General features: G+C 45.6%; 1 protein-coding gene across 3 annotated transcripts in view; it reads right to left on the bottom strand.

The window, feature by feature from the left end:
• Positions 1 to 18,572, bottom strand: part of UPF2 (UPF2 regulator of nonsense mediated mRNA decay) — a 201,823-nt gene that overhangs the window by 155,821 nt on the left and 27,430 nt on the right. For all 3 annotated transcript variants that reach the window (XM_029616810.1, XM_029616809.1, XM_029616811.1), the window contains exon 6: positions 13,222 to 13,419. In XM_029616810.1, the coding sequence (XP_029472670.1) occupies positions 13,222 to 13,419 (198 nt within the window). The remainder of the gene's footprint in view (positions 1 to 13,221; positions 13,420 to 18,572) is intronic.

Genomic DNA, 18,572 nt, shown 5'->3' with positions numbered 1-18,572 from the left:
TGAACCAGTTATGCTGCTCCTTTCTAGCTGCACGGCTACGGAGACAATCCGGATCTCAATGCTTCTGTTCTCATGGTCATGGGGCTTAATCTGATGACTTCTATATGGCATCCCCAGAAATGCCAAGAGAAGAGCCAAACCTACAAACGTCCAAAAACTATCACTTATACTCTCTTTTAAGTGCTAGTAGGAGGTATGCAGTGCTGTACAATGGCAATAAGAACCCGAGGCAACCAAAATAAAAAGAGCTGCCTAAGCCTACAAGAAGTGTCAGTGAGAAAAGCAGGATAGGACCCCAATTTCCTCTGTGCCACAGAAGAAGTTAGAGTGCGTTTGGATGCTCTCCCCTTTTCAATATGGAGATGGGAATGCACTTAAGCAGATAAGGCCCACCTAATCTCTGCCCAGTTTCATTCCCGGTTCAGTGGTGCAGACCCCAGTTAACCTCTGGCTTTCTCTTCACTTCTTTGCAATCTGGGACCCTCTGTGCCCATCTTTCCAAAAAGATATTTTTTTTTATTTTTTTTTTTACTAGGGACTGCGCCTGGACTGGGGGAGTGTGTGCAGAAGGGGTGGGGGGTGGCAGGTGTCACCATCTCTTCACCTCTGGAGGTTTAGGGGAGGAGTGGCTGTCCAATTCTTCCCCCCTTGCATTCTCCATCTGTCCCCTTCTCCCTCCTGCTCTTTCCACTTTGCAGCCCCCCCCCCCCCCCCGGTGTGTGCATGTACAGGCAAAGGTCGTCTTTTCCCCTATCACCACCTCAGTATTAGTGCGTTTGTGGATGGGGGGAGGAGACGTGGGGAGAGGGGAGTGTGCATAGGTGATGTAGGGTGGGAGGGGGGGGAGTGGGTGTGCGCACACATTTTGCACTTTGTGGCCCCCTCCTACTCCACCCTCACAAGTGTGTGGGAGTGGGGCAAGTGGTGAAAAAGTGTGAGGCAAGTGCAAAAGGCTGGGGCACTTTTTTTTGCCTCACTCTCCATGTTGTTCCTGTGGGGGGAGGGGAGGGAGAGCTGGTGCTGTAGGTGGGATGTGGGTGTTCTTTGCCCTTCCCTCCTCACACTCTCTAAATTGTAGCTGCCTCCATCTGCATGGAGTTAATAGTGTGAGAGGGATGCACGTGGGCCTTAGCTCTGTGTGTGTATGGGTGGGTGATAGTGCAAGTGGCATGGTGTGTGTGTGTGTGTTAAGTAGGTGGTGTATGCACTCTGCCCCTGCCTTCCCTGCATGGGTGTTGGGCAGGGCTAGTGCTGGAGGCATCCTTGTCTTACACAATCTCACACTGCCAAGTGTCCTCCTCCTCACCCCTGTGTATGACAGAGGTGATAGTGGTAGGTGGGTGTGGCGGTGGACGTGAGAGATCTGGCTGTGGCAGGATGGTGGTGGAGTGTAGGGGTGTGTGTGTGTGCTTGAAGGGTAGGAGGGAAGGCAGGTGTGTTTGACTGCCTTCTTTCCCCTCCCCTTAGCACACCATGCCCTCTCCCACCCAACACTTCTTTTACTCCCTGCTTCCTCTTCTCTGCCCTCCCTCCTTGGGTTGCTTTTTTTGGCTGGAGCAGGAAAACCTCACCAGCCTCGTCTACTCCTCTCCTTACACCTTGGCCACGTCCTCCTGCTGGTGGGGCCTAAGAAACCCCACCAGCCCTGTTGTCAGCACTGCCACTCCTTTGTTCCTCCTCCATTTGGGGGGGGTCCAGAACGCAGCCTCACTCCCACTGCTTGTTTTTCTTTTGCTGGCGAGGCCCGGGACACTCCACCAGCCCTGCTGCAGCCACCACTGTTTCCTTCACTCCATGGCTCTGTCCTCCCTCCTTGTTCGAGTCCACAGTGGCGGCCCCACCCCCAGGAGCTGTGGGGAAGCCTTGGTACGTGCGAATGCAAGGATTACCTGGAGAAAATACTTATTTCTCACCTAGAGCTGACTAGCTGCACCAGACGGATAACATAACAAATGCAAACGTAACATTACAAAAATTGACAGGAATGGGTAACAATCCAAAAGATTTTGATTGATGCAACAGCAAATCTCTGCATAGAAATATATTAAGCTGACCCTAAGAGAAAAAGTCTGAGCACAGCAAGATGTTAAACTTCTTCCAAAACTGCTGGCAAAGAATTCCACACGGCAGGGCCAGAGACAGAAACCCCCCGATGCTGAAACACCTGTAAATGTATCTGCTTGACAGATGGCACAAGTAATAATCACATCCCTGCAGAACGGAGGCCGGAGGGGGGTTAGAAGATGAAAGCAAGACGGGCCCTTCCCTGGAAAGAGCTCGAAAGACCATACAAAGGATCTTATCATCTGCTCAAATTCCTTGAGGATCTGCCCAAGGCAAGGTGCACAGTGGCATTTGCTCATTCTGATAATACAAGCAGCCTGCAAAAAAGAAAAGCCAGTCTTTAATTCTGCTACTGGTTTTGTCTCCAGTTCTATGCATCCACCGCTGGTTCTTGCTCCCGAGCCTCATACCAGGACCTCTGGTTCTAAAGTTTTCTTTCCTCTGAAAGTCGTTTCTTGTGCATCACTGAGCCTTTCAGATATCTGAAGATCCCTATCAAACCCCCCCATCTCGCTAGGGGGCACCCATTTAGGTCCTTAGCTCATCTCACTCTGAGGAAGATACAAATTTCAAGCAGTGATTCAGTAGTAGAGAAAATCAAAACACTTCTAAATAGAATACCAAATTAAATTCAAATTAAAAAACTCATTTACTTCACATAGATGTAATTCAAAAGGGACCCTGACTAAGAAGAGAAGGAGCTGCTTCGTTCTTGCACTTTTAGCTCTCATGATCCTTGTATTTGAGCTTGGGTTGCCCTGTACTGTCCCCCTTTCTCTAGGTTTAACGTGGAAGGCGGATAGTAAATGAATTGGCACAATGCCTGTGTGGTGTCCAACACTGAGGACTGACCAGATCCGGCAGGAGTTCGTTCAATGCGGTTTCCACCAGCTCTTGAGGCAGAGATCACCGTCCTGTCAGTGCTAAATCCTTTGGGGTGTGTACTGGACCCTCCTCCTTGGGCTGGTTTAGCTGACTGGTTCTGCCAGATTGTAAATTTCTCACTGCAGGATCTTCTGCTCCTGCTATTATGCAAGTGGTGCTGCAGCCAGTATTTAAAAAAACAAACACAAAAAAACCGGAGGTAGATCTCCCAGTGATAGGAGTTACAGGCAGGTTTCAAATGCCATTTCAGATGATGTCTTTACTCAAATCCAGGAAGTTTTAGACCCATACCAAATGGGACATGGGAAAGAGATACTCCTGCTCACTTTTCTAGACGACGTTTTGCATGCAGGTGGCAAAAGGACCTCTTCGGTTCGGAGTCTTTTAGATCTTTCACAGTAGCATTTGATCCGGAGTCATCAATCACAGCTGGAGATGCTTTTGGACCCGGCGGGTCGGTTTTAGTCCGGTTTGTCTTTTTCTTGTACAACCGTGAACAATCTCTAACACTGAGGGACTGTAAGTCAGCCACTTTCTCATTATCTTGTAGAGTCCTTTGGGGTCAAGCCTTTCACCATTGTTTAATGTTTTCCTTAGATCTTGCCAGATGTTATTATAGAAAGGTCAAAATGGGCTTTCATATACAGGTGGAGGACATTCAGTTAGACGTGGAGAGCATGTATGGCCTTAGTGTGAAGCTGGGCCTCTGATATGAACAGACTGAATCAGAGAGGATACAGATCCTGGGGTGCAAAAGGGAAAATTGGTTACTTTACATGCTAAATTTCTATTCTTGAGTTCTACCAGACCAGTCCAGATGGACAGGTTTTTCTCCCTTATCAGATGGAGAAAGAAAATAAAAACTATTTACTAGGGATGTGAATCGTTTTTTGACGATTTAAAATATCGTCCGATATATTTTAAATAGTCAAAAAATCGTTAGGGCCACGATACAATACCAATTCCCCCGATTTATCGTTAAAAAATCATAAATCGGGGGAAGGGGGAGGGCAGGAAAACCGGCACACTAAAACCCCCTAAAACCCACCCCCGACCCTTTAAATTAAATCCCCCACCCTCCCGAACGCCCCCCCAATGCTTTAAAATTACCTGGGGATCCGGCGGTGGTCCAGAACGGCGGCGGTCCGGAACGGCCCCCTCAATAGAATCGTGTTGTCTTCAGCCGGCGCCATTTTTCAAAATGGCCGCCGCAAAATGGCGGCGGCCATAGACAAAAACGATTCGACGGAGGAGGTCGTTCCGGACCCCCGCTGGACTTTTGGCAAGTCTTGTGGGGGTCAGGAGGCCCCCCCAAGCTGGCCAAAAGTTTCCTGGGAGTCCAGCGGGGTTCCGGGAGCGATTTCTTGCCGCGAATCGTTTCCGTATGGAAAATGGCGCCGGCAGGAGATCGACTGCAGGAGGTCGTTCAGCGGCGGTCCGGAACCCCCGCTGAACGACCTCCTGCAGTCGATCTCCTGCCGGCGCCATTTTCCGTACGAAGACGATTCGCGGCAAGAAATCGCTCCCGGAACCCCGCTGGACTCCCAGGAAACTTTTGGCCAGCTTGGGGGGGCCTCCTGACCCCCACAAGACTTGCCAAAAGTCCAGCGGGGGTCCGGAACGACCTCCTCCATCGAATCGTTTTTGTCTATGGTCGCCGCCATTTTGCGGCGGCCATTTTGAAAAATGGCGCCGGCTGAAGACAACACGATTCTATTGAGGGGGCAGTTCCGGACTGCCGCTGTTCTGGACCACCGCCGGATCCCCAGGTAATTTAAAGCATTTGGGGGGGGTTCGGGAGGGTGGGGGATTTAATTTAAAGGGTCGGGGTGGGTTTTAGGGGGGTTTAGTGTGCCGGCTCACGATTTTAACGATTTTTCACGATAGTTTACACACCCAAACGGCAACAATACGATTCCCTCCCCCTCCCAGCCGAAATCGATCGTTAAGACGATCGAGGACACGATTCACATCTCTACTATTTACTATAACTGCCTACATAAGGCACTATGCCCCTTGCAATCCCTCTAATACACAGATATATTAAGCTAATGGAACAACTCCCCTATAAGCAGAAGTAATAAACTCTTAGGTGAATCCCAAATAAGCCTGACCTCCTCCAACTGGGAGGACTCGAAAGACCAGCTGCAAACAATATCTTGGTCTACATCAACCAAAGCAATCTTCAAGCATATCATAAAGTCTTTTTAAGCACAGGCTAACAGGGAGGGACCCTGATCTGGTCTGGAAGGATTCAAGGAAAGAAAGTCACAAACCAGGCAGCATCCTGCAAGACCTGCTACTCAATAATCCTGTACCAAACATGGCCATGTCTGAGGTCCAAACGCGAAGGTATACAAGAATGGTCAAGTCTTCACTTTGCAAATATCCTTTGGTGATACCAACTGGCACTCCGCCCAAGAGGCTGTCACTCATCTAGCTGAAAGCATCCAAATACCCACTGGTATCAGTTGACCCTTCAAAACGTAGGTGGAAGCAACTGTTTCCTTGACCCACTTGGCAACAGACAACTTAGAAGCTCTGTCAACTTTCCCACATCCTCTGAAAAGCAGAAACAGATGATCCGATCTGTGGAAAGCAATCTTCAACTCAAGTACTGTAGAAGTCCACTACAAACATCCAGAATATGAAACTCCTTAGAAAAGCCTTCAGCACCTGACTTCATGAAGAATAGCAACTCCAACTAATCCAAAAGGAAAAAAAAAAAAGATACGAAGGCAGTGAACCAAATGGAAACCCCAACCTCTGAAAACCCGAGAAAAAAAATCCTGGCACGACAGGGCCTGCAAGTCTGAAATATATCCGGAAGAGCGAATTGCCACTACAAAGAATGTCTTTCAGGTAAGATCCTTCAAAGATGTCTGCCTAATAGGATCAAAGAGACAGGTACCAAACTAAGGTCCCACTGAGAGAACACTGGTCTGACAGGCAGAACAAGTGCTTTACCTCTTGCAAAAAGACGCACTACATCTAGGTGAGCTGCCGCACGTTCCCTCTAACAACAAGAAAGTGCTGCAACCTGAACCTTTAAGGAACTTAAGGCTAGACCCTTCTGCAATCCTTCTGCACAAAAGGAGAGTATCCGAGGCAACTGTACCTGAAAAGTAGAACTTTCCTCTCCAAGCACCAGGCCTCAAACACCTACCGCACTCTGACATAGGTCAGAAAAATAGAACTTGTCGCTGCATCTCAAAAAATAGGATAATATAATTGCACTGGAGAAGGTACAGAGAAGGACGACCAAAATGATAAAGGGGATGGAATAGGGATGGGTAAAGAGGTTAGGCCTGTTCAGCTTGGAGAAGAGACGGCTGAGGGGGGGATATGATAGAGGTGTTTAAAATCATGAGAGGTCTAGAACGGGTAAATTTGACTCGGTTATTTACACTTTCGAATAATACAAGGACTAGGGGGCACTCCATGAAGTTAGCATGGGGCACATTTAAAACGAATCGGAGAAAGTTCTCTCTCACTCAACGCACAATTAAACTCTGGAATTTGTTGCCAGAGGATGTGGTTAGTGCAGTTAGTGTAGCTGGGTTTAAAAAAGGTTTGGATAAGTTCTTGGAGGAGAAGTCCATTAACTGCTATTAATCAAGTTGACAGGCAATAGCTACTGCTATTACTGGCACCAGTAGCATGGGATCTACTTAAAGTTAGATTTAAAAAAATAAACAAAAAACGAACGCACGTCCAGGTGCACGCGGTTCCCAGTGCGGGCAGATGGATGCAGATATTTAACATGTGCGCGTTGGCATGCGCATATTATAAAATACAGGTCCCGCAAGCACATGCGGGCCGGATTTTCATGCCCGCGCATGTGCAAGCGGGTGGCTTGCTCCGCGTGCAGGGGGGATTTTAGAAAAATACGCGCGGCAACGCAATTGCGCCTCCCCCAGTTCTCCTCCAATTAACGAGTGGACTGGAAGGGAACTTTGCTATCCCTAACCCTACCCTCTCCAACCCCTAAACTAACCCTAACCTTCCCCAATTTTTTTTTTTTTTGTTATTTTTATACTTACTGCTTCTCGGGAGCAGAAATAAACTCCATGTGCTGGCTACTGGCGCTGTCTCGGCCCTCTCCCCCCGCCCGCCCCTTTTGCAGGGACTGGTATTTCTGTGTGTAACAGGGGTTACGAGTGTGCCAGGCCCCTTCTAAAATGCACCTGGTGCGTGCAAGGCCCAGCCACGTGCGTAACCCCCGGTTTTTACACACGAGGTCCTTTTAAAATTGGGCCGTTAGTGTCTGGGTTCTTGCCAAATACTTGTAGCCTGGATTGGCCACTCTTGGAAACAGGATGCTGGGCTCGATGGACCCTATCCTATCCTAGTATGGCATGTTCTTATGTTCTTAACTCTTCCTTGCCTGTTACAGGGTCGAGATCACCTTTGACTCTCAATCTCCTCCTCTTTAAGTGCCAAGCCACAAGAAAAAAAACAATCCACCTGCTTCAAGCAAAAATCAGTTGGAAAATAACCCCCCTGGAGCTCAAAAGTCTGCCTTGCTGAGCAAATCGCCACTAGAAACACTGCGTTCTGCGTAAGATCCTACAACGAAGTCCTAGTTAAAGGCTCGAAAGGAGGGCCAAACTGCAATTCCAGGATGGACAAAGTCTATGAACTGGAGGATGCAAATGCATTGCCCCTTTCAAAAAACGCACCACATCTGGATGCGAAGCTAAAGGTCTACCATGTAGCTTTCCTCTAAAACAGCCTAAGGTTGCCACCTGGACTCAAATTGTAGGCCAAACCTTGACAGCCCCTCCTGCAAAAGTGGCAAAAATCTGGGCCACCTTTGCCTACAAGGGATCAGTAGCATGGGCTCCACACAAGGCCTCAAACACTCTCCAAACTCCGATATACGCCAAAGAAATGGAGGATCTCCTCGCCTGAAGCAGCCTTCGTGTTGCCACTGTGGACACCATGTTCCTTGCCAAAGTGCGAAGCAAATCGTAGCGGGCATCTGCCACATAAGCCACATCACTTCAAGACGAGCATCCTGGCCGGCAGACTCCAATGCCTTCTGCACCCAGCACAAACAAGCCCTCTGAATAAGGCAGTGCAGACTGTAGCCCTCGGGCTCAGAGAAGAGACTTCAAACAGCCTCTTCAAGAGGATCTCCAGCTTCCGATCCTGGACATCCTTCAAAGCAGCCGACCCTGCCACTGGAATAGTCATCTTCTTAGTCACAGCCAATACCACCACATCAACATTCGGCAGTTTCCACATCTCCAAGATGCTTTCAGGCAGGGGGTGCAACCTGAACATGGCCCTGGCCACCTTTAATCCGGCTTCCGGGGATTCCCATTCCCAGTCAATTTCTTCACCTGCTTCGGCAAGGGGAAAGTCCTTGGTGGTCCACACCGGGTTGGCCCCTTCCATGTCTGAGCCCTTCCGCGTCACCTTAATCCCCAGTTCCTCCAGAACCTGACTGATAACCTAACAACCCTGGGATCATCCCCTTCTGTCAAAGGGACCTCGTCTGTATCTGGGTCCCCCAGCGGTCCAGCCCCAGGATCTGTGCCCTGACCAGCACCCTAGTCCTCCTGTGACCCTTGCGGATCATTGTCCCTTGGATCAGTGCCCTCAGAACCTTCAGAGGAAGAATCATCAACAAGCGAATGCTCGAGACCCAACATGCGCAAAATGCCCCCTTCCGTGGAGGCGCCTCAGTCACAGGTCTCTAACAGACCATCCGGACCAGCTGAGAGGCTGGTTGCTTATTCGCCAGCTCCTGACTGGCAAGATAGGCCTCGTGCATCAGCAAAATAAAATCCACGGAAAAACCACCGCAAGACACCAGAGTCCTTTCCCGCATTTGCTGGCACTTCACCCCCGTCAGATCTCTGAACCACAGGGAAAGCAGGGGAGGGGAATCGCTGCTCTCCAAATCCAAGTCAGGGCTTCTGCCACGAGGACGTAAAATGGCCATCTCTAAACCTCCTCCTGGGGCCTCCTGCACAGGACCTGAAGACCAAGTGCAGGGTCTGCCCCTGGGGATCTATGTTGAGGCTCCCTCACCTCCAGAGATACAGATCAGGAAGAGAAGGGCCACGTTGAGGCGAGAACACCTCCCTCCACAGGCCCGATAGTATTTCCCAGCTCGTGGCTAAAAAATAAACCGAGCAGGAGAAAAAAAACAAACTGTTGCAGCTGCACCGCCTTCCGGGCTCCGGATGCTGAACGAACAGCACAAACCACGCGAGCGGACCAACCACAGGAAGGAAAGAAAATTAACTGCACTGACACTCCTGAGAGCCCCCAGCCCACTCAGCCTTCCCAGGAAGGACAGAAGGGTGTACTCTCCTGTTTCTGGGGCCCCAGGGTGCATCCACAGGCTGGCTCTGGAGGGAGGCCCTCAGGGGGAGTGAGGGAACCCGGACCCCTGGCTTTCCCTCCCCCCTGGAATCAAGGGTTGAGCCTCCCTGGGGATATCCAATCCCCCGCTTGCCCTGCTCAGAGGATTGGCCCATGAAGGTACCTAATACCTCTGGGAGCTCTGGATCTTCTTTTCCCTATGCTAAGCTAACTTTAATGAAAAAAAAAAAAAAAGTAAACTAACAGACTGCAAGTTTGCACTTCTACCATCTGTTGGAGACAGAGAAATACTGAGGGACTGCAGGTGGCACACTAGGTTAAGTAGCAGTGCCTCAAAGTTTTTGTTCTTTGTCTGTCTCCATCTGCGGGTAGGGAAGCATAAACCCACTTGTCTGGACTGATCTGGGTATGAACAGGAACCATCCCTTGTGATGTCTAGCACCCACTGGTCAATTTCCCATAAAGCTGGGACAACTGCCTCCACTCTGGAGAGGGTAGCGGATCTCCTGCTCTCAATGGGAAGCTTTACCTCCCCCCGAACTACCGGCAGTGGAACCTCTAGGCTTCCCTAAGGCTTGTCCAAAAGATCTACGATATGCTAGTGAACTGCCTCTGAGAATTAAACCCTTTTTCAGGCCTTTCTAAAGCTTGGCCTGCTGGGCAATCCCTTCTGTGTTGATTTAGGCTTTTGATTGCCCCAATTGGTTAACCAGTTTTTACAGTTCTCCTCCAAAGAGGAGCTTGCCACAAAATAGCAAATCTCTCAGTTGCCACTACAACCAGATGGCCACTGCCCAGTTACAGAGCCACAACCAATGACGTTCTGATGCTTCTCACAAAATGTCCCAAGATAATAAAGCTATATGCAATGAAAGATCAGCCTCCAGTATCTTTGCCTCCTTCTCGGACATATTCTCTTCAGTGTGGCACACCAGAGCCTGCTGAGCCCAGAGTAAACTGTACACACTGCTGCCCCCAGGGCTAGGACAGACATCTCAAGAACTCTTAAGATGAATCTCAATCTGTCCCAAGGCATCCTCCAAGAGAGGATATCACTTCCCAGCTGGCCTCTGGAGATCCCCACTCTGCTGACACCAGGATCCTAACAGTCCTATGAAAAAGGAAGGTTCTAGCCAAACCTGTAAAATTCTCCAAGATGGGGAAAAGAAGACTGATTCTTTTATACCAAGATCTACTGGCACATGAAGAATCATATAGGGCAACTCTTATTTATTTATTATTTTTAATATACCGAGTTTCATGATAGGAATCACATCAACCCGGTTTACAATTAACAATGTGAGTAAAGGCAGAGAGTAACAAAGTAAAGAACATTTCTTTCATCTCCATGTCACAGGTTCTTTCACATGTCATGTCTTTCACATTCACATTCACATGTCATGTCTTTCACATGTCATCTTCCTTTCATCCCCATGTCACAGGTTCTTTCTTGGACATCGGATCTGCTCAGACCATTCTGAGGCTCCATCCCCAGCCCTTCAAGCAATTTAGGCTGGGGAAGAAGTATTTCCTCATCAAAAAGGCCCTGTACATAAGGACAACAACCTCAGAATAAACCTCTGGAGGGAACTGCCCCCAGGGCTCAATTTAGCCTTGTCCTGTGGGGCCTCCCCCAACTGGAGAGAGCAACAGGGGCATGGCGTCATGGCCTGCTTCCTCAGCACTGGGAGTTCCAGTGAAAATGGCCCGGCGAGGAGAGGAGGGAGCCAGCACCACTGAATTTCAGATCCCCGCCAGACTCCGGGAACAAGTCAAGCTAAGGGTCATTGACCCCCCCCTCCTGCTCGATCAGGGCGAATAGCCCTCAGCGGACTTTGCAACCTCTAGGATCAGTCTGACCAAACTTCTGACGACAGGTTTTCTGCCCCTCTACCATCTGCTGGAGATGAGGAACTGCAGGGTAGGTATTTACAGTAAGTCTTTTATTCACCGTCTCCGTTTGGTGGTAGGGGAGAAAAGCCCATCCATTGGCACTGGGCTGGAGGGGACAATAAGGAGGTCCTGCTTACATCTGGGACTCAGCTTGTAATGCATAGAGTCCCTCTCCCAGGAAAATCAGTATTGGAATTTACCTGGCCACAGGTTCGAATCTCTACTCCCATACAGCTAAAGTCGCTAGTACAAGCCATTCTTTAGTAACATGGATTTAGTGGCCACAACACTGTATCACGTCCTATTGAAGGTAGCATCAATAAAGGCAATCTGGCCGGTGTTAATCTGCAACAGCGCCCTTCCGTGCTGTGCGTCCTTTCCTCAGAAACCTTATTCCGCTCGGTTAGGAATATCTTCCCTTTCACATAAGATGAAGAATCATCCTTTCCGTCAACCATTAAGTTCTAGTTCTTATTTATTTCACTGATGGGTCGGCTGCTTTGTGGAAATAGTATATATAGTCTTACTTTTAGAAGGAAGGGCTGGACTGTGATTTGTGCTCGACTACTTATTGGATAGATTTAGGATGGATGCTCATGATTAGACTTGCGTATGTTTTCTGGGTTTTAAAAGATTTGCAGTTTAGGAGTGGGTGAATGTTATTCATATACGCTGCTATATTGGGACTTATAGATCAGTTACACTATATCTATCTTAGAAATGACAAATACTAAACACACAATAGTCATGCTGTGTAACTCGCCTTGAGTACATTATGCGATGTGAGCAATAAGTGTGTTTTTCATAAAAATGTTTTTGGGGCCTCACTGTGATGAGTACATCATCTTCGCAAAACAGCATCCCTGCCGCTGTCCTGAACCTCCCCGGAAGGTTTTGTGTATAACTGGGACATCCGCAGAGCTTTGAATGAGAAACATGACGTACACGCCTTCAAGAATGCCCGGATCACAAACAGCAAAGTCTGCAATTAGCTGGAATACTTACCAATATCAAAAATGAGAGGCCAGATTGTAATGGGGAAAGATCTGCTAGGGCAAAAAGCATAATGGAGCTCTGTTCCTGAGAAGAACACTTTATGGTCTCATCTGCTGCATAAAGTTATTTCTTTCTATAATACTACTAAGGCATACACAGCGGTGAACAGAGACATAAGACACTTTAAGCTCCATGGAGCAGGGACTATGTAATCAAAACACACAAACAAAATACATCATTTTCTAGTAACTACTTCAAAATACAGCAAAACCTGATTAACATGAGAGAGCCAAGATCAGGAATAAACCCTATCTTAGAGGGTGAGCTGCACCAACCCAGGAAGATCGTTCTAAGCGTACGGTGCGCAAGACTCTGGGATTAACGTGTAGAAGAAAGGCAGACAGGAGCAGCTTCCCCATGAAAGGAGGTCATGAGGAGAAGTAGTGTGGAGCTGCAAAGTGAGTACATCTGAAGGCGAGGAGGAGGAGTTTGAACTAACTGCAATAGCAGGTGGAACCATGAATAAAAGGAGATGCTGGAGAAAGTTACGTTGTGAGGTTGAATTCTGAATCGACTGCAAGGGAGACCTGTGACAAGGAGGCTGCGGTAATTCAATTGGGAGGTGAGAGAGTAGATAAGGGTTTTGTTAGCGTGCTCAGAAAGGAAAGAGTGGATTTTGGTGATGTACAGAAAGAAGCAATTTAGTTTAGAAAAAGTTTTGGATGTGTACAGAGAAGGGTGAAAGACAGACAGAGCCAGACAGAGGAATCAAAGATGAGCCCCGGGTTAGAGGGTAAGGGGGCTGGGACGCTGACTGGTTTTAACCACAGATATGAAAAGGTGGAAGGGAGGACATGGGTTTTGGGGGGTGGGGGAGAAAGGAATTGGCCATGTTAAATTTAGGGTGGTGGTGGTGGAATATCCAGGTTAAAGATGTGGGGCAGAGGGACAGCTCGGAGCCACTAGTATAAGGATAATATTGAAGACCATGGTAAATATCAGAGACACTGGAGCTCAGGGAATTTTAATTTCTGTGATCTTTACCTCGTGAATCTTCTCTGCTGGAGTCCTTGCTCTGACAGCATCTTTCGTTATCCTTAAATAAGATGGCTGGCACAAAAGCTTTCAAGTCAATCATGTTCTCATAGAAGTTGCGAGCATCTTCATCCTCCCAGATGCCTCCTTCCAAATCATATTCGCCAGGTTTACCAGGGGTGAAAATGTCAATGCCAGGTCCATGATCTGGAGGGGCACAGCAGAGAACTCATTAGACAGCATCCAAACTAGATTAAAGTGGGCTTTATGAGGCCAACATTAAAATCACTTAACCTCTTTAAACTAATGCATAGGCTATAACAAAAAAAATACAAATTATTTAAAATCATTTTTAAAAATCCACTCCAAAAGAAGGAAAATACAGAACTGTTTTCCCAGGTTGGGCTGGCTCTTTGGATTGAGTCTGATGGGAATGTGCATTAATTACCGTGGTGGGTGCAATCCCTGCTGCCTCTAGGATGGCACTGAAAGGAGACCTCCCTCCCAGTGCCTCCACCTTGTGACTGGGTGGGGGGGCAGCTTAATTGGAATTCTCGTTTTGGGAAAGTATTGCGAGATAAAACAAAAATAAATACAAACTCAGGATATTTTTCTCCAATACCTCCAGGACTCTCACAAATGGGTTTCAAAGAAGTTTTTACAACGAAAGCTAATTGAGATTTATGCATCTAGTACTTCTTGTTCTAAAGGCTTTTGCCAGTGGATATTTGTTTAGTGTGACTACAGGAAACCTGTTGTATAAAAAGCTAAACTGGTACAGTAGTGGGCCAACAGTCTACAAGCTGTCTGAAGGGTTCAGCCAGCCAGACAGAAGCCGATCTTCACGTCTCCAGAGACTGTCCATGTCCCCAAAACCTACCACTCTGCAGCAAGCTTGTTTGGCCTCAGACTATCCCAATCATATCCGGGTCCTACACACAGTTTTCACACTCAACCAATCCAAAACCACAAGGCTCTCTCCACTTTATGTACACAGAGACGGACACCCAAATATTTCTATTTACCATCTCTTACATGGCACTAGCTTCATATTATGTTTGGTGTGGAGTACAAAAGAGATAAGCAACCTGTTTAATGTAACCCTTAGACAATTTACAGCTCTACAAGAGATAAGGGAGCTCAAACAGACCTTTTACAAACAAGGACTACTCCTAAAAGTTGTCCCAAACCATCTTGTGGCTTCTCAGGAAGTACAAAACACCTGCTATTGAATTTAATTCTGACTTTACTGGAAAGATTTTCAAAAGACTTCAGTAATGGTTGCAACATTCTTTTATTTTCTTAGAAATGTTCACTCAGGAGTAGACATAAGGCATGATTAGGAACTTTAAAAAAAAGTTATTGCAGACTACTGTTGGAAGTTAACAGAGGGGATAACACAAATTGTCACTAAGTGCATGCAGTCATGTACTGTATAAACACAGTATTCTCACGTCTCCAATATCCGTTACTGACTGTTTAAGGACTGAACAGGCTATGCTTTTAGTCACACATCTTTGCTCGTATAGAGGGATGTGTGCTGCCATGCAGCAGACCCAGGCTCAGCTCTGGGCAATAGAGACACCGACTGACTGGCTGAGAACGACGCCAGCAGACCGTCCCTGCAATGGCGGCACACAAAGGCTCGTAGTGTTGTACCTCCAGAGTGACCTGAAAGTGCAAAGGAGAGGAGGAGAAGAACCAAAAAAAAGCAAGGGTAATATTCAATGAAAAGCACCTAGGACTGATGGTTTTAGAAAAAGCCAAAACACACGATTCAGAAAAATTAAAGAAAGGAAGCAAAGTCAAGCCTTTTTGGTCTTAGCCAAATTTTCAATGACAATGGATACTCCAAGCCTGACTCCCCACTCGGTAACAGAAAAAGGCAACAATCTTTTCTAAAAAAATGAAAGTTATGAATCATTCAGTAGCTAAAAATAAAAAAAATATATTTTTTTAAGCAGAAGGCTTGGGGCGTGAATAGGATCAATAGGTCAATGATTAGTTCTATCACCCCTCTGAACCATTTTTCCAAAAGAGTTACTTTTATTACTTATTATTTCGCCTTTGTCCAAAAATGGTCTGAAGGTGGATTATAAGCATATTAGAATTAAGCTTGCAAATACAATAACCCGAGTTGAAGGGTCATGTACAGTCCTCATTGAATAAAATAACTGATTATAGCGGCTATTTCTTCTTCTTTAATGGGCAGTCTAGAGGAAGGCCTGCTTCTTTCATTTAGTTATGTATTTAGTTTTATATACTGATTCTGGTACAATCATATCGGTTTACAGCATAAAATAATCAATAAAATGCATAAACATTAAAACTGACTACTTAAAAGAGCAAGTAAAATTCAAAAATAGTCAAACAATAAGCAAAAAGCCTTTCCTTGCTCTCCATGCTGATAACAGATATCCCCATTCAGTCGAAGCAGCTTTAACAATCCTAGTCAAACTCAGAACGCCTGCTTAAATAATCCGGTTTTCACGGTCTTTTGGAAACCTTGAAAATTAATCTTGAGCCTTAAGTCACTTGGGAGCGAGTTCCACAGTGTCAGGCCAGCCAGGGATAAAGCTCTTTCCCTTATTCTTTTTTTTTTTTTTTGTCAAAATCATTTTTATTAAAGAGCGACACAGGGATAATCCAAACCAGACTTTGGGGAAGAAAAAGCACAATAGGAGTCAAATAGTAACACCATGGTTCACTACAAGAGCAATCCCCCAACATAGCAAAGTCAACTGTAACAACACCCCATGTACTCTCCTTTTGAGGTCCTTCGGACCAAGATAAACAGATTAAACTCAAACCATAACCCACCGCCCAGTCACATCACAGACAACCACAGACATTCCTCCCCTTACTTTATTCAAGTGAGCCCATTCTTGAGATGGAATAGGAATAGAAAGTTGACCCTTACTACTCGACCGCAGATTCCGCTGTGGAGTATGAAAATGAAGAGCTGCGTTTAACCATTACGGATAGATTTATGAATCAGGCATAAAACTTTATACTGAATTCTATTCAGGACCGGCAGCCAATGTAGATTCATTAGAACAGGAATGATATGACCATACTTTCTGGATCCCGTTAGTATTCCGCCTGCCGCGTTCTGAAGAAGTTGAAATGGTCTAATGGTGTTATAAGGAAGTCCCAATAATAGGGCATTACAGTAAAGCATTTTTGAAAAAAATAAGACTGTATAACAGTTCTAAAATCCTGAAAATATAAAAGCTGTTTTAGTTTTTGTAAAAATATGTAGTTTATTAAAACCATCTAACCATTTATTATTAACTGCTCTTTTCATGGTGAGCTCGCTGTCCAACATAACACCAAGATCCCTGACTTAGTTTGCTAACATGAAACTGCAGTGCTTAATTTTAAAATTTACTGATATCTTATTGTCCAATTTGTTTCAGTTTTTGTTCGTTTAAAGCAAGTTTCATGTTTGTCAGAAGCTAATGAATGAAGGACAGATATATCTTCAGTGATTTTAATGTCTCTTCAATGGAATCCATGACTAGCAGCGACATTTGAACATCCCTGGCATATACACAGTAAGTCCTAAACCAGCTGTCAGTTTACAAAGCGGTAACATATATATGCTGATCAGTGTCGCAGATAAAGATGAGCCTTGTGGTACTCCACAGGATAGTGAAAAGGTGTCCGATTCTGAAATTCCAGTTTTAACCTTAAAAGACCGATGTCTAAGATACGACTCAAATCAAAGAATTGTTTTTCCAGTCAAACCGATTTCAGCAAATCTCTGTATTAAGACTGAATGATCAACAGTATCAAATGCAGAAGAAATGTCTATCATCACTAGCAAACAGGATTGCCCAGAGTCCAAGCCTCTAAGCACTGTATCTGTCAGTGATGATAACAATGTCTCTGTATTAAACAATTTATGGAAACCGAATTGGGCTGGATAAAGCACCTGATTTTCCTCCAAAAACTCTGTTAATTGTATTTGAACCACCTTTTCAATTATCTTTGCTAAAAATGGGAGATTTGAAACTGGCCTAAAATTGCTGAAATTACGGTAGATGCATCTACATTTTTCCTTCTTTAAGGCTGGTTTAATAATAGCACACTTAAGGCTATCCGGAAACTTTCCATCCTCAAGAGATAATGTTAACAATATCAGCAGTGGGCCTTGCTATAATATTTGATACTGTTTTGAGACATTTATAGGGATAACATCCATCAGGTGGCCTGCTGGATTCATTTTCCTAATTAACATTTCTACTTCAGAAGATACAGTTTCAAAAATTGACTAATCACATTCTGTTGCCTTGGGAAGATTCATCATTTGTTGGGACACTTGAAAAAAACTAGCAAAATCACTGCATGTTTTTTCTGAAGTATCATGAGAGAAATTTGATTGAGCTGGCTTGATGAGATCATGCACATACGTAAATAACGGCCTTGGTTTGAAATCTTAATTCTGTATTTAGATAGCAAAGCTTGATAGGCTGCTAAAGCTGGAGAGGAGGAATTCTTCCGCCATGCTCTCTCTTTTTCTTACCGTCTTCTTTAATTCAGAATTGTACCAGGGGGGCATTAACTTTAACATTGCCCTTCAATTCTTTTCTGATAATAGGATTGCTATCATTAGCAATGGTGGTAGTAGTAGAAATCCAAGACCTAATGGCTGAATCAATATTGTTGTGGCTTAATTCCAATAAGGCATCCAGCAATAGTTCCATTAAATCATCTGTAGCAAAAGGACGACTGTATTCAAAGTAGAAGACTGGTGTATTGACTCCTTAGATGCCCGGTTTATTATAAAGTAGTGTGAATCAAGGTATCAGCATACATATCAGTGATGTCGTACTGCTAAAATGTTGATTAATCAACATCAGATCAAGTTGTGTGCCCTGCCCTATTTGTGGGTTGATCAATAATTTGATGTAGACCAAGTGCCAACATAGTAGCCAAAAAATTTCGCAAGAACTAGAAAGCGGGACAGAGTCTGCATGTAAATTGAAGTCACCCACTGCTATAGCCGGACAGTCCAGCTCTATATTATCAGATAACGCTTCAATTAAAGGGGAGCCATTATGCTCTAGTAAGTCTGGAGGGGCATAGACAAGGCATAGCTGAAAAAAGTTGCTTTTAAACAGACCTATTGCAAATGGGGACGCTATATCTAAGGTCTGATGCAATACTTTAAATTGCTAATTGTTAGTAGTAAGCCACCCCCGTTCTTTTTATCTGTCAGAACTGAAAAGGCATTATATCTGTGTTCTGGGAATTGGTTAATCAAAACTAAACGAGTACTCCTAAACCATGTCTCAGAAATACAGACAATATCGGGATAAGAATCTGCAAGCAGGACATTTAAAAAAAAAAAAAAA

Source organism: Rhinatrema bivittatum, chromosome 9 (assembly GCF_901001135.1).
Source record: "Rhinatrema bivittatum chromosome 9, aRhiBiv1.1, whole genome shotgun sequence".
NCBI classification, from domain to species: Eukaryota; Metazoa; Chordata; class Amphibia; order Gymnophiona; family Rhinatrematidae; genus Rhinatrema; species Rhinatrema bivittatum.
Note: the sequence above shows the minus strand (reverse complement) of the source record. Positions and strands in the feature narration are given on the sequence as shown.